The sequence below is a fragment of the Aythya ferina genome, assembly GCF_964211825.1.
Source record: "Aythya ferina genome assembly, chromosome: 18".
Lineage (NCBI taxonomy): Eukaryota > Metazoa > Chordata > Aves > Anseriformes > Anatidae > Aythya > Aythya ferina.
The window spans coordinates 9,576,349-9,599,388 of record NC_140317.1 but is presented as its reverse complement, the minus strand read 5'-3'; the positions used below and the strand labels follow the sequence as shown (position 1 = coordinate 9,599,388).

Genomic DNA, 23,040 nt, shown 5'->3' with positions numbered 1-23,040 from the left:
ATCTAAAATGTCTCAATTAAGTGATAATTATCCCTTGTAGAAATATCTAGAGTGTTCATTCCCATTTCTTGAAATGTATTAATGTGCTAAAAGGTGCATTTAATTCTTAGTACTTAATGTAAGAACATGCTTTTGGTACTCATTGTTAGGGGAGTTTACTGATTTGGAATTATTCTTCACAGTGGAAAAAGAAATTGATGGTGAAAATGATAAAGTCATCAAGGAAGAACCTATGGATATCGATGATGTGAAAATTGAATCCCCGATAAAAGATGAGGATATTCATTGTAAGCTTGATATAATCAATGTCAGCGAAGGTTTTCATTTAAGGACTTGCTACAAAAGGAAAGTAAAATCATCAAAATTAGATGGACTACTTGAGAGGCGAATAAAACAGTTTACACTGGAAGAAAAACAACGTCTAGAAAGGATGAAACTGGAGGCTAGTGCTAAAAATGGAGGCATTCAATCTATAAGTCCCCAGAAAAAAATAGATGAGCTACAAATGAGAAAAGTAAAAGAAGGAAGCCAATTTGACATGTCTTCCCAAAATCAAACCTATCTTTCTGATAAAATCCAAACTGAAGATACAAGACAGGACAGCTTGCCAGTCAGCAGCATCTCTTGTACAAAAACTGGTGAGCTAGATGAGCCTTCTTTGCCTTCAACAAATAGGCTATCAAAAAGAGAAGGGCAGCTACTGGATGAGGACTCACCTCAGTCCTCTGAAGGCGAGTCCTCTGTTCAGAATGATAGCAAAGAGAACAACTCCAAACCTGGGACTGCTGATAAATGTCAAGGACAAGAGGCTCTTAAAGAGTGTGAGACTTCCTTTGTGGATGGCTTGAAACAAACAAATGCAGATGGTAAAGTCAAATGGGATGTTCTGGAAACAAATGAAAGACCTTTGAAACAAAAACTACCTATTGCCAGAGTATCTCCGGGTGAATGTGAAAACTCAGAGCCAGTGATAACTGAAAGCAGCTGTAGAAAAGATGCTCTGGCCATTTTAGAAAAAACAGACTCAGAAGGGGATTCTGAACAGCCGAGCAAAGATCCAGAAAACAATTGTATGATAAAAAGCCATTATGAACCAACATCCTTACAAGAAGGTGAAATAGGGGAAAACGTTACTCCAAGAAAGACTGAAAGTAAATCTGAAAATAAGATCAGATTTCACCAAAAATTGATGAGTAAAGATTTAGAATCACTTAAGACAGAACTGAATTCTGAAAGAAACCTTGAAGGTCAAACTCTGGAACATGCAGATAGGACAGAAGTTGATGAGGAACTACTGAGCTCTAAGTTAACAGAGGCTAATGGTCAAAAGAAAGGTCAAGAACTGAAAGTGGAGGCAAGTGCCATAAACAAATACCTTGATCAAACAAATCTAAATTATGTTACTGACAAAAAGAATAATAAAGATGATGTAACTGAGATGGACTTAGAAAAAGATAAATCTGCACTCCAAATGAATGGAAAAGACAGTGATGCTAAAGTACTATCAAATGATGAATGCTTAGTTAAAGATACCTGTGAAGCTACAGCAGGAGATGATACTGAACCAAAAATTAATAATATTAATAAATCAATTCAAGAGCATGAAATAAAAGCATTGCCGTTTAGGGAATCTTCGATAAAACCATTCATGAATGGTGATATCACGACAGAGGACACAATTAACAAAAATACCATGGACCCAAAGTCATCTCTGCAGAATTCACCTGAGTTTGAAGCTGGAGACAGTCTTCAGCCATCAGATGAAGTTCTGAAGTATGTGCAGAAAACTGAAGAAAAACAGCTTTCTCCTCAAAGAGCTGCCTTTATTGGTGCTGCTTCCACACCAACAAATACTTTATGTAAAGAAAATAACTTGAGTAGTGAAACAGAATCTATGGAAACTGAACTTAGTGAGGAGAAGAAAGTTGCTCCATCGCCTGTAACGTCATGTGAGGAATCTAGTTTGAGTAGTGACTTTGCTGATCAGAACGGTCTACAGGCATACAAAGTGGAAAATGTTAATGGAGAGAATAAAACAAAAACTGTTATTACTGAGGTGACCACCACAACATCAACTGTTTCTACAGAATCCAAGACTGTCTTTAAAGTTGCAGAGACCCTAGCATCTAACGATGAGAAAACAACAGTAGTATCATCTACAGAAAATTGTGCCATATCCACTGTAACTACCACCACCACTGTAACTAAGCTTACCACTCCAGCTACAAACAGTAATGTTGATGTCATTTCTGTACAAGAGCACAGTAAAACAGTGATTACAACAACAGTAACTGACTCGCTGACCACCCCAGAAGGCACATTGGTGACTTCCATGACTGTCAGCAAAGAGTATTCTACAAAAGACAAAGTGAAGTTAATGAAATTTGCAAGACCCAAAAAAACTCGTTCTGGAACTGCCTTGCCATCTTACAGAAAATTTGTAACCAAAAGCAGTAAAAAAAGCATATTTGTTTTACCTAATGATGACTTAAAAAAGCTGGCCAGAAGAGGAGGAATCAGAGAAGTTCCCTATTTCAATTATAATGCAAAACCTGCCTTGGATATCTGGCCATATCCATCCCCAAGACCAACTTTTGGGATCACTTGGAGGTATGTACTTAGTTATGTTCAATTTTTTGGCTTTGAAAGAAGTTCTTGAGCAGCCCTGTTCCACAAAAATAAACATAGTTAAATTATAGTTTAGGAAAGCCAGCACTAATAGAGAATCCTTATCTGGTTTTGGCACCAGAAACTTCTGTTGGGAAGATTTTTACAAGGACAAGTTCAGTTTGTTGATAGTGTAGGTAAAGTCATACAGAAATCTACGGGCCAGTTAAGTTGTGTACCAGAACAGTGAGGTATCTGTGGCACTCCATTTTTCAGGTTTGCTTCCCATTTTATTCTAGAAAATGTCATATATCCAAGCCACACAGCAGACTATAAAACATTGTTACTGTAATACTCTTCTAGTATCAAACAGTTATTTCATTGTGCCCTTTGAAGCTATGAGAAGAAAGCGGCAGAAAATTTCCAGTTCATAAACTCTCATAGCAGTGAGTGGAAGTGGAGCGTTGTTTTACCTGCGTCCATCAAGCTGACGGAGTATTTTAAAGAATACTGTTTCCACTGAATCTTCAAATAGCCATAATTAAATGGGGTTCACTTTCATTAGATTTTTTTGTTCAGACTCTGGATTGATTTGAATAAGCTTAGGTATTGATGCTCTTGTCCATAATAAATTTGGGGTTTGTGAAGTGACACAAGTTTTATATCTAGGATTGGATAACCATACTGTGTTGTTTTTTGTTGTTGTTGTTGTTCAAACCCTTTACCTGCCTTTTAATTCTGAACTTCCTTCTTAGAATTTTCAAAGAGCACTTTTCCTTGAGTTATAAAATCAAAACCTCTTGCATGGTTGGCTAGAGTGGAGCTGTTATAAATTTTGCTACTATTTTTTAAAAAATGTATATATTGTTCAGTAAAGGTAGAACAGAAGACCTGTCTCATTGGTTTGGTTAGGTTTATTAAACACCTTTTTACTTTAATTAATGCTCTGTTGTTAGATACCGACTTCAAACAGTGAAATCATTGGCTGGAGTGAGCCTTATGTTGCGGTTACTGTGGGCATGTCTCAAATGGGATGATATGGCTGCAAAAGCTCCACCTGGGGGAGGAACTACACGTACAGGTATCTTTTCTTTAAATTTCTGTGTTTCCTAATGTAACAGCTCTTGCTGTTAATTTTGATTATTACTTTCATTCCAAGCCTTTCTGTAAAGGTTTGATGTTAGCTATGGCACTTGATAGATCTATAGGTAGAGATTTTAATAGCAAACAGTTTGCACTGTAGTTGTTCTTTCTTTACCTTGAGTGTATTGGATTGATAGGTGATTCAGCTTTTATTTGTTTTCTGCTATTAACGTGTTAGGACTAATCTTTTGTAGAAACATCTGAAACGGAAATTACAACAACGGAAATAATCAAGCGAAGAGATGTTGGCCCATATGGAATCCGGTCAGAGTACTGTATAAGAAAAATTATTTGTCCCATTGGTGTGCCAGAAGCTCCAAAAGGTACCTTTGTTTATACATTTTTCCCCTCCCCATAAGCTCCTACAGAAATTAAGGTAACTGGACCTTTATGTTAATTCAGATGATCATAGGAGCAAATATAGCTTGACATGAACTATTCATTCTCCTGTGTAAAGCAAATGATGCATGTAACAAACTGACTTGATCTCTCTGAAGCTGGAAGGCATTTCTGTTTCTAAAATGAGACAGATACTAAATCTTGGTTTACGCTTCAGTTTTGTTTTATGATTGAGCTTAATGTGTGTGTTTTGACTGTTCTCTAAAGAAACTCCAACACCCCAGAGGAAGGGACTGCGATCAAGTGCTCTAAGGCCAAAACGGCCAGAAACACCCAAGCAAACAGGCCCTGTTATAATTGAAAGTTGGGTGGCAGAAGAGGAATTGGAATTATGGGAGATCAGGGCGTTTGCTGAAAGGTAAACCAACTCAAACTTTTTTTAAAAAAAAAAAGCTTTTATTTTTGTGTGTATGTTAAATAAAAGTTCCCACTAGATAGCACAAACTAGATGAGCTTTTACAGGTTGTAGCTGAGTGTTGCGTTTTTTTCTGTGCCTTTTGTTATGTTAGTTAGGTTAAAGTTGTAAAACAATTATTTGCTAATACTAAAACTGAATTTATGCAGGTATATTAGATTTGTTAGAGCTATTTTTTTATTAATTATTCCAGTCTTAAGAAGTAATCAGTGTTGTATTGCTAAAAGGCTATTATTATAAAGCATGGAAAGAAGGGTTTTAGGCTACTTTTCGCGTGACTTCAAACAGTGTGTGTTTAAATACTTCTATAACACAAATAAAATTGTATAGAAGTATTTTGAGTAGAGGTGAATTCAGTCTGAGGATATTCAAGTCAATAAAGTATTTTCAATATTTCATACTTAAGTGTTGAAACAACTTTGAGTCCCTTGAGAAGAATTGTTTTAAATTAATGGTGACATATAGATCATATTTTCAGTCTCAGATGTAATTATGAATTCCAGTTTTGGATAATAGCTTCTTGTAAGGTGTTGTAGTAGTTTTGCATCAGAGTATTTCAGGAATGTTGTATGCACTTTCAGTAGCTTATTTCAAAATACTTTTAAAACTGTGACCAGTTCTCAGTGATCTTCAGACATGACAGATGTTCCTAAATGAATCTAGGTCGATGGATGGATTTTATGTGATGGTTTAACTCTTCTTTTTGGTTGTGTGTCTTTGGCAGGGTGGAGAAGGAAAAGGCACAGGCAGTTGAACTACAGGCTAAGGTTAGTGAACAGAAGAAGGCAGGCGAATTCAAGGCCCAGTTGGAGGCTCAACTAAAACAGCAACGATTGGCTGCCCAGCAGGTGGGGGAGCTATTGGTAGTCCCACCTGTCTTGCACCATTTTTCAGTTTTAGAAACTCAAAGTTCTGGGAAGCCAGCTTCTCTTAGTCATCAAACAGTGCTGCTCCCCCTGTATGCGTTCATTATTTTGAAACAACATTAAGGCAAACATTTGTTTAATAATTAGATTCCCATTTTTTTCTACCTAATACAGAACACTTTAAAAAAATCTATTTTTTTTTCCCAATTTTATACAAAATCTGAGAAATGCTAGTCTCCAGGTAAGATCAACTGTGTTTTGTGGTTTACTAGAAAGGTGTCTTGGTACATAGCTGACTTGGGAATACAACTGAATTTATTTCCATGCTCTAATCACATTGAATCTTTTGATTTTTATCGTATCCAAAGTTGGCCAACTGAAGCCCACAAAGAATTTGTTATAAAATTCAGTTACACATATGTATATGCACATTTACATGTGTGTATAACTAGAGCAGTGTTTTTTCCATCCTGCATGTTTTCATTACATCTTCCCTAACCAAATACATTACTAGTGAATGAGTTTTTCCGATTCACAATAACAACCTCAATGTACTGATAATTAATCACCAAAATTTAAATTAATATAATGTTCTTCCCTATCTTAATGTAATTAAATAGTTGGCATTGTAATAGACCTGACTGATACTGCCCCTTTGTAACGTGGCTCTCTAAATTCAAAGTACCTTTTTGACAGTCACAGCACAGAATGTTGCTGGATCAAGTGAAGGATTTTAAACCTGATTTTTTAAGCAAGCTACAAATTGAATTTACAGAGAATAATTTTAAAAATTATAATCTTGATGTTTCATTTGGTGAAGTAGAATGATAGCCTTTCTTTCTCCAGCTGTGGCAGGATCTCAGTACAGGCAGCTCTGAACTTGAGAGTGCCAGTAATGAACTCTGACGGTGTATCGCTTATGGAAGTACATAGAGGCTGTATGCACACTGTCAGAGCCAAGTTTAGATAAATACTTATTGATTATTTTTTTTAACCTTTTGGATTAGTATGTTTTCTTTAAAATGTGTATGGAAATTAACATAAACTGAGGATTTTAAAGATGCTATAAAGGAAAATTTCTGGTCGCGTACTCTAAGGAGAGTTGTGGTTCTGCAGGTCAAGGAGTCTGTGTGCTTGTCGTGCTTTGGGATATTTAAAGAGCTTACTCTTCACTCCTTTAAACCTGAACTAAAATCCTACCAGGGTCCTTTATTTTTCAGTACTGACAAGACAGCCCTTTTTTTTTTTTTTTTTTTTTTTTTCAAAATCTGAAAATTCTTCATTTAATTTTTTTTTAAATTCTGTAGAAACGGCTGGAACAGCAGAAGCAGATACCTGTAGCAGGCGTGGTCCCCACAGTCACTACAGCCAGCAGTACTGCAACTACTGTCTCAACTCCACAGAAAGTTGTGGTAGGCCCTTTAACGGGCCCAGTTCCCACTGGAACAAAAGTAGTACTTACTACAAAAGTGGGTTCTCCAGCTACAGTAACATTCCAACAGAACAAGAATTTCCATCAGACTTTTGCTACTTGGGTTAAACAAGGCCAGTCTTCAACAGGTAAGTAGCTGTTCATCATGGAAAGAACGTGTAACTAGGATGAATTCCAGCACACATCATACCTACATCCAACACGTACATCTCCAGAATATAGCATTACTGCATTTTGTGTCATCTTTGCTCTTAACTCTCTTGCTATATCAGCAGGACACTTCTGAAATAATACCTGTCTAATTTTTCTTTGTTCAGACTTGCTAGGTAGTTGTATTTCTGACCTTTCTCATGACTGACAGCTGTTTTACCAGTAATCATTGATGACGAAAGCATTCTATTCTGTAATGTACTGTTTCCTAAAAAGTCTTTACAAAAGCAAGAATGATGCATTTGAAAACACTGTAAAAATAATCCTGAAGTTTGCTGTTTCATACTTGAAAATAGTCATATTCTTGACTAATTTTTCTGCTCTAAAATTGACTGTTCTGTGTACCTCAATAGCCACTAGCACAGCTGCCACTTCAGCCACAACCATTGCCAGCACAGGGCAGACCTTCCAGATCTCAGGCAGTCCAGTAACGATGGCAGGGAAAGTGATAACTAAGCTGCCACTCCCTGCAAACAGCAAGATTGTTGCCGTCAATGTGCCATCAACTCAAGGAGGTAGGGCAAAGGGAACTGAATTGAAATGTATTCCAGCTTGCTGTTTAATTCTCCATTGACACTATTTTCCCAGTGAAGTAAACTTTGTCTTGAAGGGGGAAAAAATCATGTAAGAGCTTCTAGAGCTTGTTCCCCATGTACTGCATATTTGTGTGTCTAGGGGAAAAATGCAAGTATTTTGCCTGTAAATTATTCTACATTTCATAGTACAAAATTAGAAGCTCTATTTTTAGAATGTGGAATGAAGCATGTTTTTTTCTTTATCTACATTATATTACCAACAAAATAACTTTCAAAAAAAAAAAAACGTGCTGCTGTTCTTAATTATTAATACCTGCATCTGCTCTTCATTGATGAGCAAGAGTTTGGTTCCAAATTAAGATCAGCATTTTCCTTTTTGACTTGGGAAGAGAGCTTCATATTTTGAGATTTTATGAATGTATATTAAGTAGAAAAGCTTGATTCTCTGTCTCCATTCTCCTTAGTGTCTGAGGAAATTATGAAGGCTACCAGTTTTATACTGAAGTTTCTTAGGTGACAGAAAAAGCAATATCAATTTTCTTTGGCACTATGAGCTTGTAGGTGCAAGGCTTAAACTGGTCTCCTCCTTTTTAAATGAATCAGACTGTAACTTTTGCTTAATGGTTGTATAATACTAACTTTGTGGCACCATGTCATGCAAGGACTTGTTTGCAGTTACCATCAAACTGATCTTTATGAAGATTCACTCTTTCCTTAATCTTTTCTAAAATACCTGTTGCTTAACTTCAAATGTAGCTGAAAGTATAATGCTGCTTCCATTTACAATGTGACAAAGCTTCTTCCAGGAAGTGTTAAAAGATTCAAAGGTGTTCTAGAAACCTGGAGACTGGTTTCTGAATGCCTGCCTGGAGTTGTATTTACTTCTTCTGCTGGCAATTATGTTACTAATGAGTTCTCAATTTTACTTTATTTAGGTGTTGTTCAAGTTCAGCAAAAGGTATTGGGCATCATTCCATCAACAACAGGTGCAAGTCAAACATTCACTTCATTCCAGCCAAGGACAGCAACTGTAACAATTAGGCCAAATACCACAGGGACTTTAGGAACAACAAGTACTTCACAAGTAAGATGTCTTTCTGATTATTTAATACAACAATTTGGAATGTGTATATTTTAAGTTAGTGGCAGATGTTATAACTAATATGTAATATAGTTACTTATGGTCACTTTTCAACATATATATATTATTATTATTATTTCAACTTTTTTTTTGTGAAGAAAAGTAATTAGAAATAATCAGAAATAATGTTAATGGATTCTTTATCTCCAGGAGGCAAGAGGTACATCAGTTCTCTCCAATTTGAAAAATTAGTATCTTAGCTTGGTAAGCCTTAGCAGTGTGGGCATAAGTGGAAAAAAATACTGCATCTACTTGTGTCTTCTCATTTCTTACTGTGTTAAAAGAAGGAAAAAAAAACACTTAAAAGAACCCGGGGGGATACATCCTTATAACTTTACGTATGCTCTCCATTTTGATGTATGTAGGTAATGCAAGGGACACCACTCCGTCCTGGTATGACAGTAATACGAACACCACTTCAGCAGTCAACACTTGGAAAGACCATCATTCGAACACCTCTAGTGGTGCAACAAGGTATTCTTCCAGCCAGTAGGTTCATTTTGATATTTAAATTTCCAGTGCAAAATCCATGGTTTGTTTCATTATAAATACTTTCTGCATCATATGTCACAATGCTAAAATATCTCATTTCAATGCTTGACTTCTAACAAGTATTTATTTTTTGACTTTTAAGTATGTTGGTTGCAGGCTTTGCAAGTATTAACCATCAATATTGGGAAATGTACAGGTTAAAATTAAGTCCATTTGTTTGGAAGAAAAAAGTTTAGAACAACTTTGTATTGAGAGAACCTTTTATATATTTTTAAAAAGCTAAAGTTCCTTGTAAGTACATTACTTGAATGAAAATAGAAACATTTTGTAGACCTTTTTCAATCATAGAAATGGTTTCTAATGGAAATTTATGTGCAAACTGGAGTGTTTGCTTCACTTGTTTGATAATACGCTATTGCAAGAAGTTGTGGTTCAGAGGTTTGCAGTGCTAATGGCTGAAATACTATAAATGATTTTTTTTATCACAAATTACTCTCTTACAGGTCAGACACAGCAGGTGGTGACTCAGATAATCAGAGGTCAGCCTGTCTCAACAGCAGTTTCTAGTACCAGCACAGCTTCTTCCAGTTCTGGACAGAAGACAGTAACAAGTCCTGCAACACCACCTCAGCAAATACAGCCACAAACCACATCGCAGCCCCCTCGACCTCAGCAGGGACAAGTGAAACTTACTATGGCCCAACTCACACAACTAACACAAGGACAGGTAAAATATTTTAGATCCTTTGGGCATGAAAATGTGCTAATGCTTGCAATACATTTTCTCGGGTCTCTTGATTTCAGCAGTGAGTGTATCTGATCATAATTTTGTGTTCTTGGTTCTGTTTCAACCTTGATTTAGGATAACTGATAGCATAATTACAGACTGAAAGAAGCATATGCACAGTGTATTTTTAAATATTGTATTCCTTAGTAGTATAACTAGCATTAGGAAAAATTACCAGTATAGAAAAATATCTTTGCCTTAACAGCAGTAAGGGATGTAATTATTATTTTTATGGCCTATTTTTGAAACCTTCAGAACATAATGTTTGTTCCTTGTCTTTTGATGTCGTATGAAGATTCGGTTTTAATTTATGTTGTCCTCGGTCTCAGAAGAAGAAGTCTCTGGAGCTGGAGGAGGAAGAAGTTCTTAGAGCTTCTGCTCAGATCATGAAGTAGAAAAATTCAGGCAAAAAATAAATTTAGAATCACGCATAGGGTAAATATAGGCTTCTGTGAATTACCATAATAACTATTCTTTAAAAATATTTATAGAATATACATCTTTGTAGTGTATTGGCCTGCTTGTGGTCAGTTTAGATTTTTCTGTGTACAAGAGTCGGAGAGTTCACTTCCATTCTCTAAGACTTGGAAGAATTTCTTTAGGGACCTCATTCTGTTCTATGGAATCACAATGTATAAATAAGCACCTAGGTGTGGTGATACCCTGCCTTCTCTATTTCAACTGAGAGCACTGTCCTGAGACAGACCATACATAACTTCTTAAAATCATCGTAATGATTAAATTTTATTTGATCTTTATGAAAGCCTAGCTATTTCTGTATACACTAGTGATATCTGGAAAGCTGGTATCAGCTTAAGCAACAGAAATTTATAACACATTGCAAACAGAATAGTCAGTCATGAAAGCTCACAGTTGGGCTGGATCTGACAGGCACTGAGGAAACCTTTGCACTGCAGAGAATTTTTACATAAAATGGTTGGGATTCTTGAGGAAGTGATTAATGTCTAAGATTATCCATGCTCTGCTTTGTTTTTAAATTCTAGGAACAAAGATTTTCCATTTTAGCTGCTTTCTGGCTAGGATTCTTGTTAGTATTTGGGTGAAAATATTTGTTACTATCCCCAGCCCAGTAATCTGTTGATAGAACTGTTGGAAGAATATTTTACTATTTCATGATCTTGGATGCTGCTTTTGGGTCTTAGGAAAATATTATGCAGTAACTTTTTTTTTTGTAAAAGTAATGACCTCTGAAATCCTAATTCTTGTGATTTTGAGGAAGATCTTGCTAAGAATTGTATCACTAATACATCAATATTAACTTTTTTTCAGGGTGGCAGTCAAGGATTAACTGTGGTAATTCAGGGACAAGGTCAAACTACTGGTCAATTACAATTAATCCCTCAGGGTGTGACTGTAATACCTGGTCCAGGACAACAGCTTATGCAAGCAGCTATGCCAAATGGTACAATTCAGAGATTTCTTTTCACCCCACTACCAGCAGCTGCTACTACAGCTAGCACAACCACAACAACAGTTTCCACTTCAACCTCAGGTAAGCGTTGTTCTATTCAGCAGAAAAAAAGACTTCCATTTAGGTTATACTGGACTTTTTGTGCAGTTGGAGAAGGTATCTTATAAAAGTAAATTTGTTAGAAACATTACAAGGCAATAAATAATTTGCTCTTTCTGCATAGAGCTATACAGTAATTTTAAAGTGTTCACCTTTAGTAAGTCTCATAGACTTGTCATTTGAAGTGAGTGAAATTTTTGTTTTAATCCTGAACAGCTACAGAACAGAAACAAGCTCCACAGACACAGCCAACATCAGTGCTGCCATCAGTTCAGCCACAGCCTCAGAGTCAGCAGCAAGCCCAGCCTCAAGCGCAGAATCAGAGCACTCAGCCTGTGACCCCAGCCCAGCCTCAGGCAGCACAGCCACCACTTCAGCCTGAAACTCAGACCCAGCCTGAATCTCAAACTCCAGCATCTGTTGACTCTCCAGTCACGCCTGAAGCACAATCGTCTAAATCTCCAGTTCAGTCGCCAGCACAGACCCAGGCTCAAGGGCAATCTCCAGCGCAAGTCCCGAGTCAGCCGCAGACTGCAATCCTTCCACAAGGCCAGTCCCAAGGCCAGCCTCAGCAACCAGCTCAGGTGCAGACTCCAACCCAACAACAGATTCAGATGCAGCCCCATGCTCCCATACAAATTCAAGCTCAGCTGCAGCAATCACAACCTCAGGTTCAGACTTCAGTCTCAACCCTTCCAACTACTCAAAGTTTAAATCAGGTTCCTGTGCAATCCCCAACTCGTCCTCAGCTGCAACTTCAGCAGCCTCCAACAAAAGTTATTACAGTGCCTCAGCTTCAGCAACAAGTCCAAGTTCTCTCTCAGCTTCAGTCACATGTTGTGGCTCAGATACAAGCCCAACAAGGCAGTGTGCCCCAGCAGATCAAGCTTCAGTTACCTATTCAGATTCAACAAACTAGCCCAGTACAGGCTCACCAGATTCAGAATGTGGTAACAGTACAAGCAGCTAGTGTTCAGGAGCAGCTGCAGAGAGTTCAGCAGCTCAGAGAGCAGCAACAGAAGAAAAAGCAGCAACAGATAGAAATTAAACGTGAGCACACCCTTCAGGCTTCTAATCAAAGTGACATTATCCAGAAACAGGTAAAGTTAACAGAAGGAAATTAAAACTTAATTAATGAAAGAAATCTAATTTTAAATGCCTGTTCTTGTTACCGATGTTAATACATTTGATAGGCAGTTAATTTGATTCTTTCAAAGTTAGTGCACGATTGGTTTTGGCAATTTAATTAAATATTCTAAGTTAATTCAGCACATCAAGTCAGTTGTATGATGTTTGCAGTCTTCTGACACCTTGATTCAACTTATCACTAGCTGCTGGGACAATATATATTTATTCTCAGTTCAGGAAAGATAGGTTATAGACAGGAGAGGTGATGTCCAGAACACAAGTACAGTACTTTTGTTGCCTGCTATAGGGAACTGAGGTTTCAAAGAGGTATCTGAAATGTAATGCTGTTGGATGGCTGCGGGGCTTTAAAAACAAACAAAAAACAACATATATGTGTGTGTGTATATATAATAGATTCTTACCTTAAAAAAAAAGTCACTGAAGAATATTGTCAACTTACGTTTAGTCCCTAGGTTTAAACTCTGCATAAGGAAAATATCCTACTCTAGGGGTGGAGGTGGTGTTAATTTTTAATTTCATTTTTAAAACTTTCAAATTTCAAATAATTGCTTTAAGCAAGTACTGCCCTGATAAAATTCATTTCATGTTGTCACTTACTGAAATAAATAATACTTCAATTTTTTCCTTATCTCAGGAAATGTCCTGGTTTTCCCAGTAGTATTGTGAAATACTGGCCAAAATTTTCACATTTTGTTTTGGATTCTCTATCATCCTACAGGTGGTTATGAAACAGAATGCTGTCATAGAACACTTGAAACAAAAGAAGACCCTGACTCCAGCTGAGAGAGAAGAAAATCAGAGGTGAATATGCATCATGGTGCAACTTTAGATGTGGAAGTTTTTCATTTAGAACATCATTTAACAGTGTATAATAAGATACTGATTTGTAAAAACTTCCTTGAAGAGACTTTGCTATGTAAAAGTTGGTTAAAGTAACACTTGAAAGTAGTTGGTGAGAGCTGTAACTCAAAAGGATGTTCTTAACTTTAAATAATTTAATCCTCTATATTCTCAATTTCACTTTAATTATATGTTTTTAAAGTTTAGTGTTGCGTGCTTGTGTCTGAAGCTGACTGAAATTTTTAAATTCAAGGTAAAAACCATCCTTAAAGATCATGGAATGGAGAATGAACCATTCTGTTGCAGAAAATCCTGGTTTTTGTCTGTCCTTTAATGTGGTAGTTTATTTCCATTTTTGTCCCTTGGCATTACTGTGTCTCATTTTAATTCTGTACATCTCACGTCCCACTCTGCAGAAGGAATTGAAGAGTTAGAAGATAGTACTAATCAACAAGCTAAGAGATTTCACACCTGAAGCTGCTAAACACAAAATTGAAGTGTTTGCCAATAGTCTTAAGGTTATTTTGACATTGCCTTGCTCTTGTAGTTGTTTCAGTTGGATAACTGCAAGTGTGTGTTGTCAGCTATTAAGAAAATAGCATTTTTATAAAATTCTGATCATCAAATCAAAGTGCAAGCTTAGTTGATTACAGCAGTACCACTGAGTGCTGCTTGCTTCACAGTTTCATAAAAAGGTAAAAAAGTGTTGTCATATACTCTTCATTTAATGGTGTCAGATAGCCAAGTTGATATTTTGACTTGGATTTCTGTCAGTCTTTTAAAAAAAAAAAAAAAAAAAAGTGCTAACTAAGTTGGTCCATTATACAGTTGTCTTTCCTCCTCACTGAGTTTTTCTCTTCCAGAAATTTACTTTTGGTATCTTACTCTTTTTTTCTAGTTTTCTAGCAAGTTTAAAATAGAACAGAAAGGGAAATCAAAGCACTTTCATCTTCTTGAAATATAAAGCAAAAGTGTAACGTACAGAACAAGTGAGCGGGAAAAGATTTGTAGTTGGGTGTACAACAAACATGAAAAAGGAACCGTGAGTTGTCAGTAGTGAAGAAATGTGGAACTGTTTTTATAACATTCAGTTCTATAAGCTGAAAAATATTTGTCAATCCTCATGCCAAAACACAAAAACTTTGTAGTATTTGGTGCTCAGTAGAGGGTAAAAATCTATGTTTTGGAACAAGTTACAGGTTTCCAACTTGCTTTTATCCTACATCAGAATTTAAAAAAATAAATTAAAAAAACTCAGCTCTTTCAAATGTGTTTGTGGAAACTGAACTCAGTGAAAATATCTCTAATCATTCTGAAGTCTAAGCCTTGTTCAGAGTTTTACAGGGGAAGGGGAGAAATGTAATAATTTAGCTTGCAACTTGCAGAGACTACACAAATCATTCTGCATTCTCGACTGGGAATTAATAGGCAGCTCAGCACAATGTACTTTTTCTTTTATTCATCACCAGAATGATTGTATGCAACCAAGTGATGAAATATATTCTGGATAAGATAGATAAAGAAGAAAAGCAGGCAGCTAAGAAACGAAAGCGAGAAGAGAGTGTGGAACAGAAGCGTAGTAAACAGAATGCTTCCAAGTTGTCAGCTCTACTTTTCAAGCATAAAGAACAGCTGAAAGCTGAAATATTGAAAAAAAGAGCACTTCTGGACAAAGAACTACAAATTGAAGTGCAGGTAAGGACAGTTATTCTCAAACTAACATGATTTTAAGCTGGGGACATTGGTGTTAACTTCATGTTTTCTCAGTGTGCTTTTAAGGAAACATAGGAGGAAGTTCTGGTTTCGTATGCATGGATCTCTGCAGAGGTAGTAATGTCCCTTTCATGCTTTTTGTTTCTCACCTGTGATGAAATTAACTTGTTTCCAGAAACAGTTTCTGATATAGTGCAGCCAATGGGTCATAGTAAGCCAAGAGCATCACCTGTTAATGTTGTATGAATTGTAGGTTGTGCATATTTTAAAAATGTGTATATTTAAATGGCTTAAATTATTTTCTGTTGATTATTCACGGGGATTTGTCTAGATTTTAAATTCTGTCCTGGAATAGTCATATGAAGTGCTTCCCTCTCTATTTATCCATTTAATATACTTCAGGAGGAGCTAAAGAGAGACTTGACTAAAATTAAGAAAGAAAAAGAAAAAGCCCAGGCAGCTGCTGCTGCAGCAGCAGCAGCCGCAGCAGCAGCAGCTGCAGCAGCTGCCACCCCACCACCACCGCCGCCGCCACTGCCACCGCCACCACAGCAACATGCAGCCAGCGTCACCTCCTCCTCCTCCACCACGGTCCCAATGCCAGTATCCTCCCAGAAGAGAAAGCGAGATGAGGAGAGAGACTCGTCAGCTTCCAAGTCCAAGAAAAAGAAAATGATTTCTACTACCTCAAAGGAAACAAAGAAGGACACAAAGCTTTACTGCATCTGTAAAACGCCTTATGATGAGTCTAAGTGAGTAGTGAATACCTTGGGCTTTTACTGTGGATTGTTAGATTTAGGTTAGTATTTAGCTGGTAGTGTAAGTTAGTTCTAGAACTGGAGATAGAGTATCAGGTGTTATTGCAGTGATCACTAAGGTATAAAGTTTCTCTTTTCCACTAGCAGTTACAAAACTATTAACATACTTGATTTATACTATTAACGTACGTGATTTATATTTTTACTTGTTTGCATGTTTCCATTGTATGACCTTTCTGTCTGACATGCACATACTCTTTTTTATTTTCTTTTCCTCCGCTCTGTTATTCTTTCTTTTGCCGTTTGCCTCTGCCTCGGAAGCAAGTGACAATTTGGTTTGAGCAATTTCCTATGAACAGGTGTCTGATGTTCATTAGAAATAGTTTTGGTACCGTCTTCCAATAAATGGTGGGTTGTGATTTTTTTGGTAAATCGCTAGCTAGTAAAGGGGTTTCCAAGTTACTGGACTGTGCTTCACTTGGACAGTGTTTCAGGTAGAAATGGTTTTCACGTATTACAGTGTGTGTCCCAGGCTTGGTCAAAAATTGAACACACAAGCATTTGACAAAGTGAAAACTGTGGTTCTCTGTGGTTTGATTCTGGTCATGCCTAAGGAAGAATATTCCTCTGAAAGAGGAATTGCTACATGCGAAGTTTGCAAAGAAGTTTAGTAAGTGGTGGTGGAAGATTGAATGGATTGCAGTGGGATAGTGTTACGCGTTCCTGCTTAAGCTAGAAGTGACTAACTAGCATTGTTAGTTAGTAATGGTTAACGGCTGATAGCTGTGTAGAGTTTTATGTGAAATAAATTTGACTTCAGTTCCAAGGGAGTATTTACCTGCTCAACGAGTGACAATACCAAAAGGTATTAATTGATACCCTTTGGTGGTGGTTTAAATCTTGCTAACGCAAATGAACCACAGGGGTGGAGTAGTGTTTTCATTCCAGGAATTGTTCTTCATCCCAAATTTAGGGTGAGGACTAGAGGATATCCTGAAGTTCCTTCTAGCCTTTTTTTAATTACTGTCATTTTTAAATGAAGTTGAGGCCTTTTTTTTCCTCTACCTTCAGTGTTCAGTAACTCTGACCATTACAGTATTACATCACTGTGAGAAACTGTAGGCTCTCTGTGCTGTCGTCACTCTGTAAATGGCAGACTTCTGGTGTCCTGGTTTGTAATTTGCTATTGTTTCGAAGGGATGCGAATCTCACCTATCTCACTTAAAATGTTGTGTTAAGTTTACTTAATGACAGAAAATCTAGGAGGGTATCTGTTCTCGTTGTGTTGCGATACTGAGCACAGGTCTGTATTAGCACTTTGTTGTTAGTAGGCAATAGAATTGTCACAAAAATAAGATGAGGTGACCAAATTCTGCGAGCAAAAGAATTTGATTGTTGTTTGTTGACTTCAGCAGGCATTTGAGTAAGCCAATGAATGATGTGGTCAGAGTGAATTTTGGTGGCTTGAATTAAGAATTATGCTTATATGCAGGGAATAAAGTATCAAGACAAGGAAATGTTAATAACTTAGAGGTATCCTCAGCAATATGATTCAGTTCTGCTGCTCATCTCATAAATTCCAAATGTTACGTTCTTACAAATGGCGACTGTTTTGTTAAACTAGATTATCGTTTTCCTATTTGGAAAATGATTAGGCAAATTTTAAAACAATTTCCTGGTAAACATTTTTGTGTGTGTACGTGCATACACACACTTGTAGGCATCAGATATTCCTGTTTGTGCTGGTGTCTACTTTCTACACTAAAGAAGACAGATGTGCAGCTTGAAAAGATAATTTGTAATGTGTTACAAATGCCCTATATGTTCATTAGGATGTAGTAAATCCACGAAGGTCATTCTGCATGGTGTTTATTTTATTACAATTCTCTTACATTTAGTTCTCACTTGTTTTGCACCAGGGTTGTGGAGTTTTGCTTGTGTTGTTTCTGAGGACAGTCAATAAGGGTATCCTTTGAAGATACCTATTTGTATTCCAACCAGTTCGTTAATGTGAAGCCTGCTCAATGTTTTAGTGGCAAGGTTTAGCATCTGTCTCTAGATAGGAGCAACTAGGCCTGGTCCCTTTTGGGAAAAGGACCTAGACTGAGTTGTTGAGTAAAGAAGGAGCTGTATCTAGGTGTTATTTATGGAAGGTTAATTTGTTCAGTTTTTAGGATTTTCTGACTGAAAATTAAGAGCACAGGCAGGTTTGGAGTATCCAGGGCAGACGTCCAAGAAATTAGAGGTGCTTGCTTTGTGGAAGAGTTCCTAGCTACTGTCCTGTTACTGGTGCATGCTGTCTGGTGGTTGGTGTTTATAGACTGACAGGCTGGAGGCACAGTAACCGATAAATCAGCATATTGCAGGAGCTTGATGGTCTCTCAAATTTAGGAAGGTGGAGGTTGAGTCAGCTTGCTTTTGCTTAGGCAGAGAGAATGAATGTGTAACTTTGCCCATCTGGTTGATTGTCATGAGTCACGGGTATGTTTTGAGGTATCCATACACAAAATGTCAAACATCCTTGCATAATATTTTACAGTTTTGTCACATCATTCTGTGCAAGGTCCCATCCACATGATTCTGTACCTGGTTCCCTTCACTTTGTGTCATGCCATATCTGGTTCCGTCACGTAGCTGTCTGAGAGCAGACGTTAGTCTCTGAAGAATGGTCAACATACCAATTTGCTGCAGTTCTGAGTAGCTGAATATCTCTGATTTTCAGCCATCCCCCCCCCCCAACACCCCTTCCCCAGTTAAAATTATGACAACCATGTCCTGACACAATTTTCTTTCGTATCATGTTATACCAATATGTATCCTACACATGGCTGGTATGCATGTTCTTTGTAGTATACTTGTAACTCCTAGTTGGTGTTTGCGCTTTGCTTTTGTTTTTTAAATTAACTGAGACCTACATTTTCAAATATTAAATAAATGTTTAAGTGGCTTTTGAGCTGCCGTTTTGAAAATGTAAATCTTTTTCTTTGGCCTTGTCTTTTTGTGCCTTTTACAGTTTTTCACACACACATTGGAGACACGTTTTTAGCCCAGCTTTGTCAAAGTCTGGTTACATATTGATGTGAATTTTAATGAACTGACAGTTTTAAAATTGACCCAAGTGACCTTATTGACAGTATAGCTGCAGCGTGAGATGTTAGCTTGTAAGGATAGAATGCTAGGAAGCAGGGAAAATGAGACAAAGTAGGCCAGCAAGAAAGTGCAACAGAGAGAAATGCAGGGAAAAGTGCCATGCCATTTGAAATGACAATTACATTGTCATTTTCATTGTGAATACTTTTAGGTTCTATATTGGCTGTGATCTTTGTACTAACTGGTATCATGGAGAATGTGTTGGCATCACAGAAAAGGAGGCTAAGAAAATGGATGTGTACATCTGTAATGATTGTAAACGGGCACAAGAGGGCAGCAGTGAGGAATTGTACTGTATCTGCAGAACACCTTATGATGAGTCACAGTGAGTTCTGATAAGAACCTCTTATTTAATGTTTAGGTAGCAAACTGCTCTGACTTTGGTTACCTGTTCCTTACAAAGCAAAACGAAGTTATTCTGCATATATTGTATTCATTCATAATACGAGTTCCTTTGCAGTAATTGTCTTCCTTTCCAAAATGTTTTTATGCGGTAAATATGTAGGAAAAGTGATGTTTTCAAGGTGGTCAAAATGTTTCTTTTAAAAACGCAACGTGCTTTAAATTGGGATTGATTTATTTTATTTTATTTTTAACACGTGAGAATTAGATTAAACGACAAATGTAGTATACAGTGGATTTGTTTTTGTGCTATAGTCTGATCTGGATAGAAAGCATAATTTTCATGTGGGAATGTATGGTTGGTATCTCTTTTTGTAAGGTTTTGGGTCATAAATTGCCCCTTCAGTATTCGACCACAAGACTGATGCTTCCCTATGAAAAATGTTTGTACAGAATGAAACAGGAGCCCCAGTTGTAGTCGAGTTTGCACAATATGTACCTTGAATTGCTTTGGAATACTGGTTGGGTGAGACTTCTGGCATTACACTGTTCCTTTCAGCTCTAAAGCAGATGAGTGGTTTTTGAAACCTTGAGTGCTTGAAAGTGCCTAGTATAAAACTTAGTAACTAATTTTGAAATGGTCTGTAGCTTAGCCTGTTTGTAAATTTAAAAAAAAAAAAAAAAAAAAGAAAAAGCAGTTTGAATAGTGTAATTAGAATTTGTCAATATGAAATGTCACATGTTATGCTGTTGTATTTGATTGTGCCAAGTATCTGCTTGTGTGCAAGGGATTGCAGGTCTATGTTTTTAAATGCAACTTTTAAATAAATCAAGCCACTAACATTTTTTTTGGATCTTGCAGATTTTACATTGGCTGCGACCGATGTCAGAACTGGTATCATGGGCGCTGTGTTGGTATTTTACAAAGTGAGGCAGATCTCATTGATGAATATGTGTGTCCGCAATGTCAGTCCACAGAAGATGCCATGACTGTGCTCAGTCCGCTAACCGATAAAGATTATGAAGGTTTAAGAAGAGTGTTACGTTCTTTACAGGTGAGAGTAAAAATTGCAGCGAAGTGGAATGCTTCACTGTGTAAGACATAGCTAGTGAATCTCAGAGTAAGTTTTGATTTCTTTTCCTATTGTTGGAATTTTTTTTAAAGGCAACAGCAAGGCCTTTATTTTTTGAGCAATGCTGTGTCAGCTGTAAATTTGACTTGGCATTACTGTGCTGAGGAATATTTGTAATTAGACTATCACTGCTTCTGAGTCAGTGAGCAATCTCTACAGTGGAAGGCTTTCAAAGGAAATAGGTTTACTTAGAGTATAAAAAGGCAGAGTGGTAGCCTAGCTGCCACTAACAGATACATAAGGTGCTAACTTCTGTTCTCAAATTAGTTATCACCATGTAAGTGATGGCATACTAATTGATTATAAGACCTGTATGAGTCCGTTACATTATATTTCGGTTTACCCATCACTACCAAATATATCTTTTGAGCTATGACTATAAAGAATTTATATTGCTACACAATTATTTTATTTAAATGTTTTAAAATCTTGAGCAATATTTTGCATTGTCCTGTATTTTACGGACGTGTATGGAAACAAATTAATTCTAGAGTACTAAGTGTAAAGCACAGCCCATTTCTATGTGTGAAGTGCTAAGTGCTGTCAGTAGATTCATAACATACTTCTGTAGGCAGCCTGTTCTGTACAGTATTCTGTCACCTCTGAATTTCACATTATTATTTCCTGTTGTGAAGACCAACCACTCAGTCTCTCACATTGAGCTTTGAAACGTTAGCTAGTTGTTATCTGAAAGGCTGCGTACCTTTTCATGTAATGCTGCATTTCTTCCTTAAATCCAATTCTAGACCCCAACAGATAAAAGTTGAATTAAAATGTTTAGCTACTAAATGGTACTAATTTAACTTAATCTTTTTGTAATTACATCTTGTTTTCCTGACAGGCTCACAAGATGGCATGGCCGTTCTTAGAACCAGTAGATCCCAATGATGCACCAGATTATTATGGTGTTATTAAAGAACCAATGGGTAAGTGTTCCTGAATAATATCATGATGAATGAGGAGTGAGTAGACTTGGGATTCTGAATATCAAGTTCATTAGCCACTGACAATTTCCATTCGGGGATCTTGAAGATATGTTTTGCAGGATACAGTTTTTTCAGTCAGGCAAACTGAGACAGTGTGATGTCCCACTGACATAATGAACTTTTTATTATTTGTAATTTATCTTTACAGCTATATGAACAAGAATTGGTTTAAATGTTGCATATATGGAAGAAGTGGAAGAGATGTTGTAGCCTTAGTGCTTTTGTTCTCATCTCATCAGACCTCACCAATTAGCTGCTAGTAAGCTAGGTGGACGCTTGAATGTGAAACCTCATAGGAAAATCTGCCTCATGCAAGAAATGATGTTACTAGCTGTTCTTTTCCTTCCAGTTACAGAACCAGAAACTTCTCATTTTTATTAGATGAGAGCTGGTGCATCATTTGATTTTTCTCAGCTACTCCTGACTAACCTTAGAAATAGGGAAGTTAAATTTGGTATCCTGGCAGAGTTGTAGTAAATTAACTGAAAATAATACTCTGCTTAGTAACTGTCATTTTCTGTTTCAGTTTTAGGCTGTGCTATTATGAAACTGCTAACCAACTTGAATTACATAATTGATGGGTTAAAGTTTAAAAGGAAAGCTGAAATTGTAATACAATTAAGCATATGATGGCTGAATGAAGTAAACAAAAGTGTTTTTAGCCCTTTCAAATTTATCTGGCAGGAAAATACACTTTTAAGTATTACAAGTAAATATGCACACGTAAAATACATTAGGTAATCCAGCCCACCTGTTTTCATGTGTTCTGACATTACTGGAAGTAAGCATTTTAAGGGCATTTTCCAGAGGCAAGTCATGTTTTTTTCCAGCTAAAAGTGCAACTATATGTTTGGACAGCTATATTTCTAATTCAGCTCCCATTCCTCTTCCTCTTTTTAATTTACATTTCCATTAAAATAGAATAATTACTGCTTACTTCGCTATTCCTGTCCCATTAATGCGTCTAGTTGGTAAGAGTGAAAGCACTAGTATTTTGCATGATTCTGCACTTAAAATCTGTTTCATTTGTCCCATGTGGTAATGTGTGAATTCCTGTGAAAATTGATAATTGATTCAAAGCAAGTCATGAATTCAAATAAAAAATGATCAGAAGGATTAGCTAGCTAGCTATTGTATGCACAGATGTGTCTCAGTGAGGGCTGTGAAGAAAATAATGTACAAGAGTCAGACAATCTGTTTTTTTCCTTAATTTCTTCAAAAATAATAAATAGCTTCCTGTAAGAGCCCAGATTCTCCAAGGTCACTCTGATATGTGGATTTTAATTTAGCTGCACATGACAAATTCACATGTAAGTGCTTATTCTGAAGGAGATTTACTGGTGTCACCGTGTCAGAACTAGAATTCCTGGAAATAAAACTAACCTTTATAGGCTTTGTTTTCTGCATTCT

At 36.8% G+C, this 23,040-nt stretch overlaps 1 protein-coding gene across 15 annotated transcripts in view; it reads left to right on the top strand.

Moving 5' to 3' along the window:
- BPTF (bromodomain PHD finger transcription factor) overlaps nucleotides 1-23,040 on the top strand; it is a 57,104-nt gene that overhangs the window by 30,848 nt on the left and 3,216 nt on the right. For 6 of the 15 annotated variants that reach the window (XM_084492316.1, XM_084492312.1, XM_084492302.1 and 3 more), the window contains 18 exons: nucleotides 183-2,610; nucleotides 3,564-3,688; nucleotides 3,945-4,073; nucleotides 4,357-4,507; nucleotides 5,289-5,412; nucleotides 6,738-6,990; nucleotides 7,426-7,587; nucleotides 8,544-8,692; nucleotides 9,115-9,238; nucleotides 9,745-9,968; nucleotides 11,319-11,541; nucleotides 11,776-12,659; nucleotides 13,427-13,509; nucleotides 15,018-15,243; nucleotides 15,664-16,013; nucleotides 19,321-19,494; nucleotides 20,374-20,566; nucleotides 21,486-21,570. In XM_084492316.1, coding sequence (XP_084348442.1) covers nucleotides 183-2,610; nucleotides 3,564-3,688; nucleotides 3,945-4,073; nucleotides 4,357-4,507; nucleotides 5,289-5,412; nucleotides 6,738-6,990; nucleotides 7,426-7,587; nucleotides 8,544-8,692; nucleotides 9,115-9,238; nucleotides 9,745-9,968; nucleotides 11,319-11,541; nucleotides 11,776-12,659; nucleotides 13,427-13,509; nucleotides 15,018-15,243; nucleotides 15,664-16,013; nucleotides 19,321-19,494; nucleotides 20,374-20,566; nucleotides 21,486-21,570 — 6,087 coding nt within the window. The remainder of the gene's footprint in view (nucleotides 1-182; nucleotides 2,611-3,563; nucleotides 3,689-3,944; nucleotides 4,074-4,356; nucleotides 4,508-5,288; nucleotides 5,413-6,737; nucleotides 6,991-7,425; nucleotides 7,588-8,543; nucleotides 8,693-9,114; nucleotides 9,239-9,744; nucleotides 9,969-11,318; nucleotides 11,542-11,775; nucleotides 12,660-13,426; nucleotides 13,510-15,017; nucleotides 15,244-15,663; nucleotides 16,014-19,320; nucleotides 19,495-20,373; nucleotides 20,567-21,485; nucleotides 21,571-23,040) is intronic. The other 9 variants (XM_084492315.1, XM_084492303.1, XM_084492309.1 and 6 more) reach the window with 8 other exon arrangements.